The sequence below is a fragment of the Capricornis sumatraensis genome, chromosome 9, assembly GCF_032405125.1.
Source record: "Capricornis sumatraensis isolate serow.1 chromosome 9, serow.2, whole genome shotgun sequence".
NCBI classification, from domain to species: Eukaryota; Metazoa; Chordata; class Mammalia; order Artiodactyla; family Bovidae; genus Capricornis; species Capricornis sumatraensis.
Window position 1 is genome coordinate 73,223,053 of NC_091077.1, and position 22,439 is coordinate 73,245,491.

The 22,439-nt window shown below is 36.5% G+C and overlaps 1 protein-coding gene across 3 annotated transcripts in view; it reads left to right on the top strand.

Moving 5' to 3' along the window:
- The window catches only part of GABRG2 (gamma-aminobutyric acid type A receptor subunit gamma2), a 132,546-nt gene that overhangs the window by 35,327 nt on the left and 74,780 nt on the right, over positions 1–22,439 (top strand). For all 3 annotated transcript variants that reach the window (XM_068979552.1, XM_068979554.1, XM_068979553.1), the window contains exons 4-6: positions 140–360; positions 4,471–4,553; positions 8,071–8,208. In XM_068979552.1, coding sequence (XP_068835653.1) covers positions 140–360; positions 4,471–4,553; positions 8,071–8,208 — 442 coding nt within the window. The remainder of the gene's footprint in view (positions 1–139; positions 361–4,470; positions 4,554–8,070; positions 8,209–22,439) is intronic.

Consider the following 22,439-nt stretch of genomic DNA (forward strand, 5'->3'; position numbering starts at 1 on the left):
TTCTTTTGGATCATTCAAACCCAAAGGAGATTTGCTTTGTATTGGCAATGAGATCATAAGTGATAAATACAAACAAATGGTCTATAATACAATCCTACTATATTAAGGATGTTCCATTTCACCTTTTTCTTTAAAACAGGAATATACAATCGATATATTTTTTGCCCAAACATGGTATGACAGACGTCTGAAATTTAACAGCACCATTAAAGTCCTCCGACTGAATAGCAACATGGTGGGGAAAATCTGGATTCCAGACACTTTCTTCAGAAATTCCAAAAAGGCAGATGCACACTGGATAACCACCCCTAATAGGATGCTGAGAATTTGGAATGATGGTCGAGTGCTCTACACTTTAAGGTATTCTTTTGGAAAAGGAAATGAGTAATTGTTGGGAATAAAACAAAGATCAATTATGTTATCTTAGAACAAAAAGAGCTAAGATGTCAAACCTAAATCAGGATTGGCATGCTTGAGCAAAATAGTATGTGATGCTACAAAATTAGGTTTGTTTTTTTTTTTTCTTTTCTCTTAGCAATGAACTTTTTCAAAGGATACAGTTAAAACATTTTCTGTGACTGATATAGGAACTCTTTTCTCACAGGGATATGAAATTTCCCTTGCCTTTATGAGATCATCTAACCTTTATACCAGTCTTGGCTTTTATGTGTATGTCCTGCTACTTTAAAATATGGACACTAAAAAATAGTCATACTTAGGAGTTGATATGCTTGAAAATGTTTCTGTTTCCAAGAAAACCATTACTAAAGGAGAATTTTTGATGTGGGAATCTGTACATCCTTTTCTTTGTAGCTGCACAATGGTATAACTAGAATGAATTCCATCTCGCAACATCCACTCCCCACTACATTGATAGGCTATTTGACTTTTTTTTTTTTTTTTTTTTTTTTGCTATTTTTGGAATAGATATTCTTGGGGAAAACTTTAGGAGGAGGTATCATTTATTTTCTGAACTTAAATATTAAGCCAACATTAGACAGGTTTTTGACTTAAGTTAATGCCATCATCTTAGCACTTCATAATTGCATACATTTGAATTTTTTATGTTGAAGTTTCTCATTGGTGAGAGTATATTATGAAGTCAGCATAATAGATAAGTACACACGCTTAAGAATCAGACAAATCTGGCTTTGATGATTAGCTCTGTATCCTACTGTCCTGTGCTCAGTTGCTTCAGTTGTGTCTGACTCTGCGACCCTATGGATTGTAGCCTGCCAGGTACCTTTGTCTATAGGATTCTCCAGGCAAGACTACTGGAGTGGGTTGCCATGCCCCCCTCCAGGGGATCTTCCCAACCCAGGGATCAAAGCCACATCTTCTACATCTCCTGCACTGAAAGGCGGGTTTGTTACCAATAAGGCCACCTGGGAAGCTCCTGAATCGTATTATTTGTAGGTATTAGGGCAGTTCTCCAGGATTTCTACAGGAGTGGTAACTCTTCAGAATATGTGCAGGACTAGAGGCAGCTATCTGGTAGCAGGGGTCTAGCTGCTAGGAGTATCCCGAAGTTTTATTTGTATGGTAAGTATGATGTTTTTTCTTAGTTACATTTTTATTTAGAGGAATGAGGTGAGAATTGATGGGGATTATTGGCAAAGGAGGTACCTCTACCGCCATGACATACGCTCCTGCCCTGGTAGTGCAACTGAGCACCTTTCATTCATTTTAAATTTCTATAAAATAGACTTAATGATTCTTACCTTACAGAGTGGTAATAAGGACTAAATGGGGTGATATGCAAAGTGTTTAACTGCTGCTAAGTCGCTTCAATCGTGTCCAACTCTCTGAGACCCCATAGACGGCAGCCTACCAGGCTCCCCTGTCCCTGGGATTCTCTAGGCAAGAACACTGGAGTGGGTTGCCATTCCCTTCTCCAATGAGTGAAAGTGAAGTTGCTCAGTTGTGTCCAACCCTCAGCGACTCCATGGACTGCAGCCTACCAGGCTCCTCTGTCCATGGGATTTTCCAGGCAAGAGTACTGGAGTGGGGTTCCATTGCCTTCTCCAGTGTTTAACATAGAATCTAATAAAAAAGTAAGCACAAGCAGATGTTTAAATTATTTGTATATATTTTCAGTAATAAATATGAATAATGTGATTCTTCTAGATCTTAGTATCCAGCATCTTATAGCTTCAAAATATTTCATGTTAAATGCCCTTCTGATGTATATTTTATGCCATATGTAAATATTCAAGATATAAAATTCAATACTTTAAACTGGATCCATAGCTCCTGTCATCAGAGTTACATCAGTTAGTAGGAAAAACAGCCATAATTGCAAAAGAAATTCATTGCATATGTTTTGATTTCATCATGGGTTTTATTAAATTAGATGTGAGGTAATGATTAGAATTGGAGAAGGCAATGGCACTCCACTCCAGTACTCTTGCTTGGAAAATCCCATGGACAGAGGAACCTGGTAGGCTGCAGTACATGAGGTCGCTAAGAGTCGGACACGACTGAGTAACTTCACTTTCACTTTTCACTTTCATGCATTGGAGAAGGAAATGGCAACCCACTCTAGTGTTCTTGCCTGGAGAATCCCAGGGATGGGGGAGCCTGGTGGGCTGCCGTCTATGGGGTTGCACAGAGTCGGACACGACTGAAGTGACTTAGCAGTAGCAATGACTGGAATCATTCAGAATCATTTCCAGAATCTACTGGAAATCAAATTTTTTCTGCTAAATAAGAGCTCAGTCTAGCTTTTGAAGTATTAAGTAAAGTTATGCTATCTGAAGTCCCTTTATCATTCCCATAATATTATAGTTGTTTTTCATTTCTATTAACTTAGAGAAACGCTATACAATATTTAATTATGGAAGCCACCTCAAAATTATCACTCATGAGATTCATTCAAGATTTGAGTGAGTTTGCTAATCTATATAAAGAGATTATTTCATTCTTGTTGCTTATCTATAGTGAGTTACAAATGTGTATATATGTGCATAGATATATATCTGTGTAACTATCTGCAATCTGTATTATCTTCAATTTCAGCAATTCCAGTTTAATTTGGAGAAATGATACTAATAAAATATTAAATTTAATTATAATTTCACTTATGAATAAAGCTTATCTTTTCTTTGGAAGAGCATGTAATTACTGAGTGACAATGATAAAAACTTCCAGCTTTGGAGACACAGTCTTGGGCTCACACCTCAACCATGACACTAGCTTTGTCACTTTGGACAAGTCCACGTACAATAAAGCCATAGTAACACTTACTGAATGAGAGAAAAATTCACCTTACCTAGTGCCATGCTGGCAATTAAGGGCTCAATGATGATTAGTTATATCTTAGGAGCAGTAATTGCTCTATTATACCATAGAAAAATTACATTCAGGCTGAACTTTTAATATAAAAGGTTTATAAGATAAATTTTTTAATGTTAAGATTGATAACTGTAATTATAAGAAGTATAGCTAACAAATATGAAATTTAAAATATCATCAACCTATCACCATCACAATTTAACATTATAGTCATACTTCCCCAAATGTGGTCAAAACGTCTAGGACTCCTTTAAATTTTATCCCTCCTAGAGCTCTGGCCTCTATCGGGAAAGAAAGTCTGTATGTTTAGTAAGCACCTCACGGCCTCTGAGGGCTTCCCCATGGCTCAGAGGTGAAAGTGTCTGCCTGCAATGTGGGAGACCCAGGTTCGATCCCTGGGTCGGGAAGAACCCCTGGAGAAGGAAACGGCAACCCACTCCAGTATTCTTGCCTGGAGAATCCCATGGGTGGAGGAGCCTGGTGGGCTCCAGTCCACAGGGTCGCAAAGAGTGAGACACGACTGAGCGACTTTACGTTCAGTTTCTTTCAGGGAATCCATGACAGACAGTTTCTGATACATTTGTGCGTTTAACATCTGACTGCTACTGGACATTCTTCAACTCTTTACCATCCTATGTGATTGCTCTACAGTGTTCCTTGGTAAGGACACTTAACACTCTGTTGTGAAACACAGGTATTTTTAAACTCACATATAGTAATTTAAATCTAACAGCTAACAAGTACTTCCATGCAGAAGGTTCTGCTGTAATTAGCAGATAAGTTCTGAGAATTATCTGCATTCATTTACATGCAAACAGTAAATGAGCTTAAGTTCTTAAGAGTTTTTTCTATTAAGTAAGTTAAGTGAATTCACTGAGCAATCCCATGTGTGCAGTTAATTTGCCAAAAAAATATGGGATAATAAGTACTGAATAAGTGAAGTTGAGGTCAGTGAGACTTTATTGTTTAGTCTGGGAAAATAAATGGACATTAAGTCTTACACAATTTTATCCTGGACTTGGTGAATTTCTTCAGTGAGGATCACGTTGTATTATCAATAAGAATGGGTGAGATACTGTCCAGGAATAAAAATAAATGGTTATAAGAAAGTGTGCTAATACATATTTAAAATTTTTTAAGCTATCTAAAACCTTTGCATCATATCTTTCTACTTAGGCTGACAATTGATGCTGAGTGCCAGTTACAGTTGCACAATTTTCCAATGGATGAACATTCCTGCCCCCTGGAATTCTCCAGTTGTAAGTAATTACTCATTCTATATTCTGTATCCCCTCTCATCAGTAGTCTTTCTCATTGCAATACCATTTCATTGGGAAACTTACAGAGAATGCAAAATTGCATGACGCAGTGTTGTTGACTTTGAAGATTCTGATAATACCTTTCATCATTAAAAAAGGGATCTATTTTATCAGAAATTACAACTAGACTTCATTGGGGCATAAACTTGGAAAAATTGGCAGTGAGCTCCTGAATGCCTATGTTGGGAAGGATTGTAAAGCCTGGCCTTGTCTCAATAGAAAGAGGTAATAGTGGATTATATATCACTCCCTCGATGGGCCCAGACAATATTAGCAGGATATTTGTTAGTTGTTTTCTCCCTATGTGGGCTTCCCTGGTGGCTCAGATGGTAAAGAATCGGCCTTCAGTGCAGGGGACTTCGGTCTGATCCCTGGGTTGGGAAGATTCTCTGGAGAAGGGAATGGCTACCCACTCCAGTATTCTTGCCTGGAGAATTCCATGGACTAAGGAACCCAGCGGGCTACAGACCATGGAGTTGCAGACAGTTGAGCATGCCTGAGCAAATGAACAGAAACAGCAAAATAACAGAATAGAAAATTACCTCCTCTGTCTGGAGTTCTAGTAATATGTAAAACTAGTTATCTGCCAGTGAGCAAAAGACTGATTTGGGGGTCATGTGAAAGTGAAAGTCACTTGGTCATGTCCAACTCTTTGTGACCCCACGACTGCCCATGGAATTCTCCAGGCCAGAATACTGGAGTAGGTAGCCTATCCCTTCTCCGGGGGATCTTCCTGACCTAGGAATCGAACCAGGGTCTCCTGCTTTGCAGGCAGATTCTTTACCAACTGAGCCATCAGGGAAGCCCTATTGGGTTCAGTTAAAATCCCAATCCCATCACTATAGATATGAACAAATTATTAAATCTCTCAATGAGTCCACAACAGGTGCCCATAGAGGTTATAAGACCTGCCTCACCTCAATATTGTTTTGTTCATATAATATATGTAAAATGCCTATGCTACCTCCCACATAATAAGATTCAATCAGAAGCTGTATTATTTTATTTATTATTATTATTATCATGAGATTATATACCCTATAGCAAGAAGATCTTTGATGATTCTAGTAGGAATTAAGCTTTAGTAACCTTCATAGGTATTTCCTGCCTAAATCAAAAACAAGCCTCATTTTTTCCCACATTTGCCTCACTATGTGTTCTGTATTCATGTTAGATTGCTTATTTCCTCCTTATTTCTGAACTCTCAATTGTGTATATTGTGTAGAAGGAAAGACTATGAATTTTAAAATTTTAATATATGTATAATTTATCAGCCAGGGAGTAATGGAGATGCCTAAAAAGAAACTGAATCATAATAACAATACTTTCAAAAAAAGATTGGAAAAACAATCACCTGTTTTGACAAACATTTCCAGAGGGAAACAAAAAGCAAAACAAAAAAAGCAAAACAGAGGGCACCAAAGGAAAATTTCCTTGTATATTTTATATATATTGAGAAAAGTTCTCATTATGAATCTTATTTCATATGTTTTACTTATCCAAGGATAGACTATTTTTAAGTGAAAACTCCCCTAAGCTTTAGGATGTGGTATTTACTTTCTTTTAATTTCCAACTGAGACTACTCCTCTCCTGAGCTAGATGAAACTTAAGAAACAATGATTTCTATGCCATCAGGTTGCTGATTGACAATTGTCTTCTGAGCCCAAAATCAACTTAGTATTACTTATTGCTATCAAAACAATTCAATCACCAACATATTCTCCATAGGAAGTTCCTTAATATTATCATTCTTAAATTCTCAGTTTTCATCACATCCTGCACTACCACCCAACCACCGCTCTCTCAGTAGCAACCTGGGGATCCTGCTTTCTTTCTTTCTTTTAAATTAATAAATATAGTGGGCAAAAAGTTGGACCAAAACCAAAGAATAAAAGAGACAAGGGATTTTATTCCAAGGAGTCAATCACCCTCCATAATCAAAACTTACCTTTCCATAGAATTATTAGAAGACATACAGTGGAAAAGATTTCTAGTTTTGTGGTCTATCTATTTTACTTGAGTTTACCCTACACTTTACTTAATAGTAATGTTTATCCATTCAACAAATACATATTGAAAAACAATTCCACAAAATAAGTATAATCACCCCCATGTAAGTACACCCATAGGCAAACAAATAATTTGGAATATAAATTAGAAACTTGTCTAGGGTATTATGGAAAAGCTAAGCAAGGAAAAGTTACTAATGATCACTACATTATCCATGTAACATTTGTTTCATGAATGCTTTCTGTTGTTTTGGCTGAACATGACTGAACCTTAAAGAATCGACATAGGTATCTTCCCCTTGGCATTTCTACTTACTACTTTTAATTATAGTTGTATATTAAAAAGAAGCCTCAACAAATTGAGTGTGAGAATAATATAAATCGTTGAGGTAATTTTTTCCTTCTACTCCAAGGACATGCCCTATACAGGGATTTGAATCTTTTTCCTTCTACCCAGGGACTGAACCTGTGGCTCCTGCCACATCTCATGCATAGCAGGCATATTCTTTACCTCTGAGCCATTGGGGACATCCCCAATTATTTTCTGTTTCTACATGACTCAAAATCTCATGCTTTTGAGTCCCTTTCACCATAAACAATATCCTGCATATGTAGTGAGAGGAGAGTGAAAAAGTTGTCTTAAAGCCCAACATTCAGAAAACTAAGATCATGGCATCACTTCATGGCAGATAGATGGGGAAACAGTGGAAACAGAAGCTGACTTTATTATCCTGGGCTCCAAAATCACTGCAGATGGTGATTGCAGCCATGAAATTAAAAGACGCTTATTCCTTGGAAGGAGAGTTATGACCAACATAGACAGCATATTAAAAGGCAGAGACATCACTGTGTCAACAAAGGTCCATCTAGACAAGGCTATGGTTTTTCCAGTGGTCATGTATGGATGTGAGAGTTGGACTATAAAGAAAGCTGAGTGCCAAAGAATTGATGCTTTTGAACTGTGGTGTTGGAGAAGACTCTTGAGAGTCCCTTGGACTGCAAGGAGATCCAACCAGTCCATCCTAAAGGAAATCAGTCATAAATATTCATTGGAAGGACTGATGTTGAAGCTGAAATTCCAATACTTTGGCCACCTGATGCGAAGAGCTAACTCATTTGAAAAGACCCTGATGCTGGGAAAGATTGAAGGCAAGAGGAGAAGGGGATGACAGAGGATAAGATGGTTGGGTGGCATCACTGACTCAATGGACATGAGTTTGAGCTCTGGGAGTTGGTGATGGACAGGGAAGCCTGACATGCTGCAGTCCATAGGGTCACAAAGAGTCGACACAACTGAGCGACTGAACTGAACTGAATGCTCTTTAATACAGGATCACCATCCAAGTCACAACTATTTGGTTATTTCCCTCAGTGTATTGTTCATAGAAAGCGGTTGCTATGTATATTCATTTTTAATAATTTTAAATGTTTTCCTATCTCATGGCAGATGGCTATCCACGTGAAGAAATTGTCTATCAGTGGAAGCGTAGTTCTGTTGAAGTGGGTGACACAAGGTCTTGGAGACTTTATCAATTTTCATTTGTTGGACTGAGAAATACCACTGAAGTAGTGAAGACAACTTCTGGTAAGATGCACTTGAAAATAATTTTAAATGACCTTTCCAGAGTTTAAATTCTGGTGTAAATGATTTAGAAGCTTTCAGTACTTGTCTAGAAATGATATTCAGCCAACTAAATGTGTTAATTTACTAGAGACAACTATAATTGGTATTCTAGCACAATACATAAACATAAATGGATTTTATCAGTTTAAAGCAAGTTAGATTCAAATTGGATAAGTAAATCATTTGCTTAATTTCCTTTAGAAAAGTCAATGTCTATTATTTAAAAAGAAGAAAATATTTATTAGGCATAGATATAATATTTCTTTTAAGAAATATGTTTCATAATATTGAAATAGCTGCATTTAAAATATCACATGGAAATGAAGCAACTGACAAAGAACTAGTCTCAAAAATATACAAGCAACTCCTGCAGCTCAATTCCAGAAAAATAAATGACCCAATCAAAAAATGGGCCAAAGAACTAAACAGACATTTCTCAAAAGCAGACATACAGATGGCTAGCAAACACATGAAAAGATGCTTAACATCACTCATTATCAGAGAAATGCAAATCAAAACCGCAATGTGGTACCATTTCACGTCAGTCAGAATGGCTGCTATCCAAAAGTCTACAAGCAATAAATGCTGGAGAGGGTGTGGAGAAAAGGGAACCCTCTTACCCTTTTGGTGGGAATGCAAACTAGTACAGCCACTATGGAGAACAGTGTGGAGATTCCTTAAAAAACTGGAAATAGAACTGCCTTATGCCCCAGCAATCACACTGCTGGGCATACACACCGAGGAAACCAGAATTGAAAGAGACACATGTACCCCAATGTTCATCACAGCACTGTTTATAATAGCCAGGACATGGAAGCAACCTAGATGTCCATCAGCAGATGAATGGATAAGAAAGCAGTGGTACATATACACAATGGAGTATTACTCAGCCATTAAAAAGAATACATTTGAATCAGTTGTAATTAGGTGGATGAAACTGGAGCCGATTATACAGAGTGAAGTAAGCCAGAAAGAAAAGCACCAATATAGTATACTAACACATATATATGGAATTTAGAAAGATGGTAACGATAACCCTGTATGCGAGACAGCAAAAGAGACACAGATGTATAGAACAGTCTTTTGGACTCAGAGGGAGAGGGAGAGGGTGGGATGATTTGGGAGAATGGCTTTGAAACATGTATATTATCATATGTGAAATGAATCACCAGTCCAGGTTCGCTGCAGGATACAGGATGCTTGGGGCTGGTGCACTGGGACGACCCAGAGGGATGGTCTTGGGGAGGAGGTGGGAGGGGGGTTCAGGATGGGGAACACATGTACACCTGTGGTGGATTCATGTCAATGTTTGGCAAAACCAATACAATATTGTAAAGTAATTAGCCTCCAAGTGAAATAAATAAATTTATATTTAAAAAATATCACATGGGAAAGATTAACTTTTCAAAAATGCAGAAAAGTGACCATAGTATATATGGACTAATTCTCTATTCAGTAGTGAAATGGTTTAAACTGGCTCACTGTGAATAAGGGACTGGGTTCTGGTATCAGACAGGCCTGGGTTCAAATCTCAACTCCATCAGTTACCAACTATAAATTTTAAGAAATTACTGAATTTATCAGGAGACCAGCCTCCTCAGAGAAACAGTGTGCACAAAAAGATCTGCCTTACAGGCATATTACATGTATGAAAAAAAAGATAAAATGCTTAGAATAAAACCTGACAGCGAACATTCAATAAGTGGTATTGCCTAATAATATTGATTCGAATTATCAAGTATGTCTGGGGCCTAATGTGGTCAGGGCTTCAGTTTTTTCAAGAAAAACTAAAAATCTATAATCCTATATCAACTATCATAATTTTAACAGTATTAAAAACATGTGGGACAAATCAGACATATTTCTAGACCGTATCTATCTCACAGGTGGGTATAGGTTCATACAAACCCTTTGCAATGCTGAGTACGAACTCCATAAAAATTACTCCAGCTATTCCTTTTTAAAGCTATGTGAATTTGAACATGTCCTAATTTCAAATATAAACGTTATGTTCACAACTTACCATCTATTAAGATATATCTTTTTATATTTGTTTCCTTAAATCGCTTTCTGATTATTCATTTACACATACTAACTTTTCTTCCCCTGAAATTCATAGGACATAGTTTTGTGTTGACTAAAAAGCTTTGGTCTACTGTACAGAAAGAAACAAAAAGCTAGACAAACATGGAAATTTAAGATTCAACCTTCATAAATACCATCCTTTAAATCAAAGCTATCTGGCCCTAATATTGTTTTTGGCATTTTCAGATTTCTTAAAAAAAAATTAAACAAAACTCTTAAACAGCAAATAGAATCCAAAAGAAAATCAAAGAACTGCTCTAGTCTATTTTTTAAAATGTGGCCTTATGTTCTCTTATTCACTGGAAATCCTGACCATCAAGTACTAGAACAGTCCTTATTTTGGTCCCCATTAGCAGATTCAGGCTTGTCTTAGAACAGGTCTTCCATCTGTGAAAGAATATCTGTAAAAATATTCTCTAAGTCTGCATGCTTCCAGAACAAGAAAAAGGGTGTTAAATTCTGCTGTGTATGCATATCTCTATAGTTATTATAGCACCCTAAAACAGAACCCACAAACTTATGACTAGCAGATTTTTTGTTTAGTCACTTGAGCCCAGAATGGCCTTAAAACCAGCTAATGGTCAGGGAAGTGTTGATTTGATATCACAAGGTTTAATATCATCCCCTCCCCAAAGTCTCATACTGAGAATGATGAGTATTTACTGCCTAATAAGAGATACTTCCAAAAGAAAATAATCTGTTTACTTAAAGCATGGCAAGGAAATTTATCAAGATATCATGAAACTACTTTTCTTCCTAGAGAAATCAAAGCAAGCCTGTATTGATATCAGAGTTGATACTGAATAGCATCATTTAATTGGAGTTGGCCTGCATCTTGGTCCTTTTGTCCACTCTCAGCTCTTGCTGGTTTGTTTTTTTTTTTGTGTGTGCGGTACCATTTCAATTGCCTCTGAGGTAAAGGACTGAATTGAAACTTAATGCCCATGCTGAGGAGCATCTTGATTCTTGTAATAGCTGATTGTGTAATGATCAAAAGTTTCTGTGTGTTACTTTGTTTCATTTCTGATGCCATTCTTATCTTCAAAGCATTGCTCCATAACTAGTTAATACCTACAAGGAAGTTACATTAACAACTTTCTTGGGAAGTTATCAGAGGATCACAATTATAGATTTTTTGACTTCTGGTCATTACAAACAATGTGGTTTCTCTTAGATTTACAGCAAATGTGTCTTCTTTCGAGAAAACTGTCAAAACTAGGTAAGAATATTACCTAAAATTTGGCCTAGTTTACTGTATGAATTTCTAACCTTCTCTCATTCAAGTTCACCTTTCATGATTTTGTTATATCTAAGTAATGATTATTCTGTGGGTTCCTTAGTATTTTTTCTTTAAATTGATTCCTTGTTATTAATAAAATGAATTTTTAAAAGGGAAGTTCATATTGGGACCATAATTGGAAAACCAGAAACATTTGACATGAATAGAAATTGATTAATATAATGAAAAATAAAGAAATGCTCTTAAATTTTCAGTGCACATATTTGTGTTTCCCAGACTCTGAATATGTTAGAAAAGAAAGAGAAAAAGGAAAAGATAACTAGCACCAAAGTAAAACACTTCTTTGATTTAAACTGAAGGATAGAAGAAGCAGGAAGGAATTTTCTTACATATAATTCAATGCTGTGTGATAATTCTATATACACCACGTGAATCATCTTTATCACTTATCTGCATTACTCGAGAAAAATATTGTCTTGGTGGTGGATTGATAAGGCTTGAAGAATACCTACAATCCATAGTCAATACATCAAAATAGACTCTGGATCCATGGTTTCTCTGCAAACCATCTCTTCCTGATTGTTCTATATCTGGTAACAGCACCATCATTGTCCCAGTGAGCCAGGCGTGAACACTCAGAGTCACATGTCTGCCTCCCACATCTAATGAATCACGAAGGCACTTAGCCCTCTGAAATATCTTGTGTAACTGTCCTCTTTTCCATTGCCACTGCCACTGTCCTAGTTCACGATTTTATCTTTTCTCATCTGGACTGTGTTGGGAGCCTATTAAACTACGTTCCTGCTGTCAGTCTTTTTCCTACAGCCTATCCTTTATACATTAATCATAAAAGCTAGCACTTACTGAGCACTAAGTACATGTACCATAGCAAACATATATATATATATATATATATATATATATATATATAAATGACCTACTTTAATTCTTATAACTACAGTCATATTTAGTGTCATTAACACTGAGGGTACCACTGTGGATAAGGAAATAGAATTCTAGGGGTTCGTTTATTACAGGGATCAGAGACGGCAGCTGGGACATGAATTCAGGCGGTTTGCTTTCAGACTCATGCTCTTAGTCACTGCACTATTTTTATTTGCACTGTGGCCCAGTGAGTCTTCCTGAACCACAACTTTCCTCATATCCCAAGAATTCAGGATATTCGATTAAGCACAAGCTATAACGGGCTTCCCTGGTGGTTCAGTATTAAAAAAATCCTCCTGCCAAGGCAGGAGACACAGGTTCAATCGCTGGATTGGGAAGATCCCTTGGAGAAGGAAATGGCAACCCATGTTCGTATTCTTGCTGGGAAAAGGCCATGGACAGAGGAGCCGTCAGGGGTCCATGGGGTCGCAAAAGAGTCAGACATGACTTAGTGACTAAATGACAACAACAATAAAATTTGTTCCTGATATATAAGACCCTGAGATCTTGGGAACTTTCCAGCTTGGTTTTCCATAATTTCTCGGCTGGTAACATAATTACTATGTCTATGTTTTCCTGAATATAAATAGCCAATTCTATATACACATTGAATTTCAATCTCTTCTCTTTTGAATGTCTTGTCAGCTTATCCATACTTTCTTTATGAATTTAAAACATAAATAAATGGTTTATCTTCGATGAAGCCTTTACAGATGGTAATGCCCAAACAACCTGGAGCAGTTTTTAAGAATGTGCACTCTTAAAGCCAGCAGCTCAGGTTTCAACATTGATTTGTATACATTATAGAATATATCAAAGTTTAATATCATCAATGTTACAGGGTTACTCTCAGGAATAAGTAAAATAATCCATTACAAATACTTAAAACTATGCCTAACACATAGAAAGGACTCATTAAATACAGGGCACCATCATCATTACCAAATTCAGAGCATTTTTCAGGCAGCTTATAAAAACATAATTTCTGCCTTGTTTTTTTTTTTTGGACAGTTCCCTCTTTTCTTTTTCTTGTTTTTTTTTTTTTTTTGGAAGGTTGTTTCCCTTTTTTGGGCTTCCCTGGTAGCTTGGACAGTAAAGCGTCTGCCTACAATGCAGCAGACCCGGGTTTGATCCCTGGGTAGGGAAGATCCCCTGGAGAAGGAAATGGTAACCCACTCCAGTATTCATGCCTGGAAAATCCCATGGACTGAGGACCCTGGTGGGCTATAGTCTATGGGGTCGCAAAGAGTCAGACACAACTGAGCAACTTCTCTTCCCTCTTTTCTGCCCTCTCACTCCAATTAGTCTTCCCAGTGGAAGCCTTCTTATAATCATCTTTGTATCCATGATGCTATTAGCCTTGTGGTTTGCTTAGAATTGTTGATTTGTAGGTAATTATAAAATGGATTGCTTGTGACAATTATATTGATAAAGCCATAAAATTTATCTCAAGCAATGCAGAACTCTCTTATTTCTTTTTTCCATTACTCATTGTTTACTTTGAAGTTGGAGATCTTGTTCTTTCTAGTCACATTGCCATGGCCAGTTCACCAAATTGTCTGTATGATATCAATATGGTGTCAAGCAGGGCTTTATTCCTGATAGTGTTTTGAAATGTGGGCTAGAAAAATAGGCAAATGAGTTTCTTAGGGGAACCTACATTCTTGGGATCCCATTGCCATTATTATGAATCAAAAAGAAATATATCATGTTGTTCCTACATTAGAAAAATGTTGAATCTTCTTTCTTCTAGTTTTACTGAGATAAAATTGACATACAGAACTGTATAAGTTTAGGGATTCCCAGGTGGCCCAATGGTAAAGAAACTGCCTTTCAATGCAGGAGACGCAAGAGGCACAGGTTCTATCCCTGGGTTGGGAAGATCCCCTGGAGAGGGAAATAGCAACCCACTCCAGTATTCTTGCCTGGAAAATTCCATTAGGGAACCCTGGGGAGCTATAGTGCATGGAGTCACAAACAGTCGGATATGACTGAGCAACTGAGCATACACTGTTTAAGGTATCCAGCATAATGGTTTGCTGTAAATAGATTATGAAATGAAATGATTATCTTAATGACTTTAGTGAACATCAATCATTTCATATAGATAATAAATTAAAGAAACAGAAAACAAAATGTTTTCCTTGTGATGAGAACTCATAGGATTTACTCTTATAAATATAACATGTTTTTGTGTGCTATAATTACCATATAGCAGTGTTAATTATATTTGTCATGTTGTACATGTCTAGTACTTATTTATCTTATAACTGAAAGTTTGTACCTTTTGGCTACATTAATCCAATTCTTCCTCCTCCCACTTCCAGTAACCACAAATATCTCTTTTTTTGAGTTTGTTTGTTTTTAAAGTATATTTGCCCTACAACACTATGTTAGTTCCTTGTACACAATACAGTGATTTGATATTTGTACACATATCAAAATAATCACCATGTTAAGTCTAGAAAACCATTAAATCTTCTGTATCATCTTTAGAAATGTAAACATCATTGTTTCATAATTTTTGGTATTCCCATCACATTAAATATTACTTACCTCCTTCTTGTCTTTAACCCACCTTTCCTGGCTTTGATTTCCTGTGCAAGTTATATTTTCTTGATTCTATTAGAAGAAATGCATAAATGCTAAAATTAAACTGAACTGCTAAAAGATGAACTGCTAAATTCACCTTACTTTTCAAGAGTGGTATGCAGACCACAATTTTAGAAAACCAGCTCTGTGGATGAAGTTCATGTTAATTGCTTGGTTTCTAAAGTGTATGTAATCCACCCTATATCTTCAAACCTTGTCCATTATTCTCCCACCATTCCCTTGATTGTCCTGAGGTTTTTTTGGATGGGCTATACCTACTTCAGATCTCAATGCTCTATTTTTTCTTCATACTAAGCTCAAGTTTAAACTTCTCTGCTTATATTATTATATACCTACTGGCCAGATAATTCTCCAAATAGGAAAAAAGAAAAATAGCTCCCACTTTCTAGGCTGTATTTTAATCTATATGTCTTTGGCAAACCAAGGAGACACATGTAAAGCTACTCATCACTGAAGTAAACTATTTGGGGAAAAATAAAAAGGGTAATCAAAACATAAAACGTTAATGGTAATTTTTTCATTAAGAAGTTTGGAATGAACAACATAATAAATCTAAATGATAGAAGAGAAATAAACAACTTCAGCACCAGTCTGACAGTCTTCAGTTTTTGAGTCACAGTAAGTTGCGAGCCCATTTTAGTCAATAATAAGCTTTTCAAACTACTTGAAGCAACCTAATGTATTAAATTAAATCAGTATGAAAGACTGCAAAGATTTTTATTTCTAGCCTTCAATTTAGAAAATTAGTTTTGGTTTCAGGAGAGGAAAATGAATGCATTATGTAAAGAAAGCTGGGCCAGGAATGGCCAAGGAGAAGTCATTTGTCCTTTCTGGGATGAAAATTCCTTATTTATAAAGATAATGTATTTGACTAGATGCTTCTTTAAAGTCCTCAGACTAATTTATACTCTTTGATATAACCAAGATTACACTATAGATGTCTCAGGGTGGGAGCAACTTTCTTTATAGTTGATGTTTTCCTAGAATTTTTCACTTCATCAAGTTTTCAACATTTACAAGGTGAGTCAAATGCAAAAATATACTCCTTTAGACTTTTAACTTAAAAAAGATGACATTCCTATTCCATTTAAAAACATGTTATTAATGATATGACATTGAGTTGGTGATGGACAGGGAAGCCTGGTGTGCTACAGTCCACGGGGTTGGGAAGTCGAACATGACTGAGCAACTGAACTGAAGTAATTAATATACTACATTTAAAAATCCCACTTTAGAATGCAAGTTGGTGTAATTATCATGGAAAACAGTATGAAGGTTCTTAACAGTATGAAGGTTCCTTAAGAAACTAAAATTAGAGTTACCATGTGATCCAGCAGTTCCACTTTAGGGTATATCTGGAGAAAACTCTAATTTGAAAATCTACATGCACCCCAGTGTTCACTGCAGCACTGTTTATGATAGCCAAAACACGGAAGCAAACTGAATGTCCATCAGTAGGTGAGTGGAAAAAAAGACGAGGTGCATATATACAATGGAATGTTACTCAGCCATAAAATAGAATGAAATAATGCATGTTGCAGCAACATGCATGGAGTAAAGATGATCATGCTAAGTTAGATAAGTTAAAATAGAAAGACATATGCCATATGCCTCACTTACATGAGGAACCTAAAATACGATAAAATTAACTTATTTACAAAACAGAAACACTCAGACATGGAAAACGAACTTCTAGCTGTCAAAGGTAAAATGTGGAGGAGGAATTAATTAGTAGTTTCAGATGAGCAGATACAAACTACCATATATAAAATAAATAAACAACAAGGCCCTACTGTAGAGTGTAGGGAACTATATTCAATGTCATGTAATTATCTATAATGGGAAAGAATATGGAAAAGAATCTATATATTTATACATATTATGATATATTAATATATGTATGTATATGGAGAAGGAAATGGCAATGCACTCCGGTATTCTTGCCTAGAGAATCCCAGGGATGGAGGAGCCTGGTAGGCTGCTGTCTAGGGGGTCACACAGAGTCAGATGACTGAAGCAACTTAGCAGCAGCAGCAGCAGCATATATGTATGTATATAACAAAATCACTGTACACGAGAAGCTAGCATAATATTGTAAATCAACTATATGTGTGTGCTAAGTCACTTCATTTGTGTCCAACTCTGTGAGACCCTATGGACTGCAGCTTGCCAGTCTCCTCTGTCCATGGGATTCTCCAGGCAAGAATACTGGAGTGGGTTGCTGTGCCCTCCTCCAGCTGATCTTTCCAACCCAAGGATCAAATCTGCATCTTTGAAGTCTAACCTGCATTGGCAGGTGGGTTCTTTACCACTAGTGCCACATGGGAAGCCCCTACTTCAATTTAAAAATGATTTAACTATTTAAAAAAATCCCGCATTGGAATTTTAAATTCTAAGGTTGCTCTGACAGTACCTGCTGAGGATATAGAGGTGGAAACGGGCTGCATAGAGAAGTCATAGGAAATTGAAGAAAATCTAAGAAAAATTGTTTGGTTCCAGGGTGACACACTTCATTTCTTCTTACATTTATTGGCAAGAACCAGCTGTATGTTAAGGTGGAGATCAAATTGGCTGGGAAGTGTCATTCAGTTGTGTGATAGGAAGGGACAGTAGGTTTTACAACTTTCTAGCATACATGATATCATTGTTTTTCTCACAACAAGCTTCTCAAAGAGATAATATTTTTCTCAGTTGACAGATGGAACAGCTTAAATCTAGAAGGGCTAGGTAATTTGTTCAAGACTATTCAATAAGAGTTATTTACCCAGATTCCAAACTTTTACTACACTGCCTCTTACAAGCACAGGAGATAAAGAGATGAATTAATAAGATAAAAATTATTCCTCAGCTTGATAACAGCTTGATAACAATTTTACCATGACAATGCAATAAAGTAATACACATAATATGAGAACTATGCACATGTATTGACGTCAGAATTAATAAAATGTTTTAACTTTTAGGAATGGCAATTATATTTACATAGAGCAAAAACCTTAAGTGCGAAACAATTTAGTGACAATATATTTTCCTTTTTCAGAAACACATTTATTGCTTATATTATTCACTTGCTGAATGAACCTATGGGTCACCATGGAAACCTGGCCTTAACTAAGACACTATTGGATCCAGTGTATTTGTGTAAATGTATTACTTGCAGAAAAATATCATCAGAAAAAAGCATAATAGAAGGATTGCATGACTACTATTTACAGTAATTTTGAGGTCTAATATCTTATTCTGACTATCAAAACCAGTCAGGTCAAGAAAACATTAATTTTTATCCAAGATATGGCATTTCCTAATTCAATTGAAATTCTTTTGCTATGTTTAAAAGACACTTTCATCAATGTGAATGATCTAACTAATGGAGCCCTCCTGTTAAGTTGCTGTCCTCATGTAAATGTAAAAGATGAAATACTTTTTAAAAGATATCAAAATGTGAATGAGGGAGACTGACTACAGACATCATTGAAGGTTCCTTTCATTCTGTTTGATGCAATCAAATAATTTCTTCATCTCATTTTTGCATTTTCAGAAAATAATGCTGCCCAGAATTGCACATACGCAAATCTAGGCATGTCACAGAATGGAAAGGCCGTCAAATAGCATGGAAGAAAAGAATGTTTTTTCTTTTTATATTTAACTTTCTTTTCTTCAAAGGAGGTCATTATGAAGGTCACATAACTTTACATTACATAATAACCCTGAAAAGAATTTGGGGGGTTTACAAGTTGAGGTGACCAGAATTTGTTTACTATTCTCACTTGCCATTCCTGTAATCTATCTCTCTTGGAAAATCAAGGACAGCTGGTTTTATTCATCCATTTCAGAGCAGCAGAAAGAGATCAGAAAAGCCCAAGGACTAGAAAATTGACCCATATATTAAACATGACTCAGTATATTATTTTTTGTTTACTTTTATGTATGGTGTCTCTGCTATTCAAAAACTGACAACATTTCAAATTTAACATATAAACCACATAATCAATGTTTAAATTGATCCATTTCCAATTTAACTACTCCTTGTTATACAACATCTCTTAGGGAGATAAAAGGAAACAATAAAAAATAGCATTTTCTCTAGTTCTTCTCCCATAAACATGCTTCCCTGGTGGCTCAGATAGTAAAGAATCCACCTGCAGTGCAGGAGACCCAGGCGATGGTTTGATTGCCTGGGTTGGGAAGACTCCCTGGAGAAGGGGATGGCTACTCACTCCAGTAGTCTGGCCTGGAGAATTTAATAGACAAAGGAGCCTGGCAGGCTACAGTCCATGGGGTCACAAAGAGTTGGACACAACTGAGTGATTTTCACTTTGGGCTTCCCTGACAGCTCAGTTGGTAAAGAATCCGCCTGCAACGTGAGAAACCTGGGTTCAATCCCTGGGTTGGGAAGATCCTCTTGAGAAGGGAAAGGCTGCCCTCTTCAGTATGCTGACCTGGAGAATTCCATGGTCTGTATAGTCCATGGGGTTGCAAAGAGTCAGACACAACTGAGCAACTTTCACTTTCATTTTTCTATCAGCTCTATAAGATGGTAACTTTGTGAATACTGAAGTACAGTAAATGACCTTGATAACAAGATGAAAGCTTCAATGTAGATAATTGAGTTTACTTAAATAGGTTCCAAGTATGATTTCTAATCTGCCTTTACTCATATGATTTACAGCATTGTGCATCTTGATTTTTATCATTATATCTATTGTTCACTACTAAGAGTTGAAGAGCTTTGTAATATAAAAGGTCATGTGTAAATCATGAACTTTACAATACCTCCTTGCTAAAGAGATAATGTAATCCAATCACTAATTGTAACTGCCTAATGATTATATTTTATTTTTTGATTTCTTGTTACCAGGGTTAGTGACTGAGAATAGAATTAGATTGAAAGAAACATAAAAATTTAGGGCTAAATATGAAAGATTAAGACCAACTGTAATTTGATTTTGGGTAATTACTCCAAAAAGGTAAAATAATTCTTTGTAAGTCTAACCTAGAGTACAGATCATTAAACATGGACAGGGTTAGATTTTATTTCCATCAACATTGAACAATTGAGAAATTTTATATGAAAATCGAAACATCTTTACACCCTAAACATCTAGCTTGTGGTTTGCATTTGAAAATGATTGGGTAGAGTTGAATTCTCACTTCTCCCAGTGGGTGAGGCACACAATCTCTTTTAACAAAATTCCTACCACCCCCTGTTGTATTTTAAGGACTATATGATTTTCTTCTTGAATTACTGTTTCCTTGTTTGCCTATTAATTTTCTTTGGAGTATAGTTGCAAAGTGAATCAGCTGTGTGTTTATATATGTCCCCTCTTTTCTTGGATTTCCTTCCCATTTAGGTCACCAGAGAGAATGAGTAGAGTTCCCTGTGCTATACAGCAGGTTCTCTTTATTTATTTATTTTGTGCATGGTAACAATAGTATATACATGTCAGCCTTAATCTCCCAGTTCTTCCCGCCCCCTTGTATCCAAACACTTGTTCTCTACCTCTACACTTGTGTCTATTTCTGCTTTGCACATAAGATAATCTACACCATTTTTCTATATTCCACATATATGTGTTAGTATATGATATTCATTTTTCTGAGTTGCTCCACTTTTTTTGGTAGATCTACAAACTGAAATTAATTTTAATAAAAAAATCAACATTGAAGAGTTAAAAGGGACTTATAGAAAGAAATATCATATCTGTAGGTAGTAATTTAGCATGCCTATGCTTAAGTAAAATGTAAACACCAAGATAAGTTTTGATTTTTTAAGATTCCCTATTGAATTTAATTTCTTTTGTTTTTAAATTAATTTATTTTACCAGGAGGATAATTACTTTATAATACTGTGATGACTTTTGCCATATAGCAATATGAATCAGCCATAGGTATACATGTGTTCCCCCCCCAACCCAAACCCCCCTCCCACACCCCTCTCCCTTGATTCATGTATCAACTCACACTGGTCATCTATTTCACACATGGTAATGTATATGTTTCAGTTCTGTCCTCTCAAATCATCCTACCCTTGCCTTCTCCCACTGAGTCCAAAATTCTTTTCTTTGTGTCTTTTGCTGCTCTGCATATAGGATTGTCAGTACCACCTTTCTAAATTCTATACATATGTGTTAATATACAGTATTTGTCTTTCTCTTTCTGACTTACTTCACTCTGTATAATTGGCTTCAGTTTTATCTACCTCATTAGAACTGACCCCAAAGCTTTCCTTTTCATAGCTGAGTCATAATCCATAGTGTATATGTACCACAGCTTCCTTATCCATTTATCTACCAATGGACCTCTAGGTTGCTTTCATGTCCTAGCTATTGTAAATAGCAATGAACATTGGGGTATAGGTGGCTCTTTCAACTCTGATTTGCTCGTGGTACATGCCCAGCAGTGGGATTGCTCAGTCATATGGCAGTTCTGTTCTCAATTTTTAAAGGAATCTCCATACTATTCTCCATAAAGGCTATGCCAATTTGCATTCCCACCAACAGTGTAAGAGGATTCCCTTTTCTCCACACACTCTCCAGCATTTATTGTTAGTAGACATCTTTTGATTTAGTTGTTATTGTTTTTAATTTTTTAATTGAAGGATAATTGCTTTACAGAATTTTGTTGTTTTCTGCCAAACATCAACATGAATCAGCCATCAGTTCAGTTCAGTTCAGTCGCTCAGTCGTGTCCGACTCTTTGCGACCCAATGAATCGCAGCACACCAGGCCTCCCTGTCCATCACCAACTCCCGGAGTTCACTCAGATTCATGGCCATCGAGTCAGTGATGCCATCCAGCCATCTCATCCTCTGTCGTCCCCTTCTCCTCCTGCCCCCAATCCCTCCCAGCATCAGAGTCTTTTCCAGTGAGTCAACTTCATATATCTCCTTCCTTGTGAACCTCCTCCCATCTCCCTCCCCATCCCACCCTTCCATGTTGATACAGAGCCCCTGTTTGAGTTCCCTAAGTCATACAGCAAATTTCACTGGCTATCAATTTTACATGTGGTAATGTACGTTTTTACGTTACTCTCTCCATATACCTTACCCTCTTTTTTCCCATCCCTTCCTATGTCTATAAGTCTGTTCTCTATGTCTGTTTCTCCATTGCTGCCCTACAAATAAATTCATTGGTACCATCTTTCTAGATTCCATATATGTGCATTAGTATATGATATTTATCTTTCTCTTTCTGACATACTTCACTCTGTATAATAGGTTCTAGGTTCAACCACCTCATTAGGACTGACTCAAATGCATTCCTTTTTATGAAAGTGAAAAGTGCAAGTGAAAGTCGCTCAGTCGTGTCCA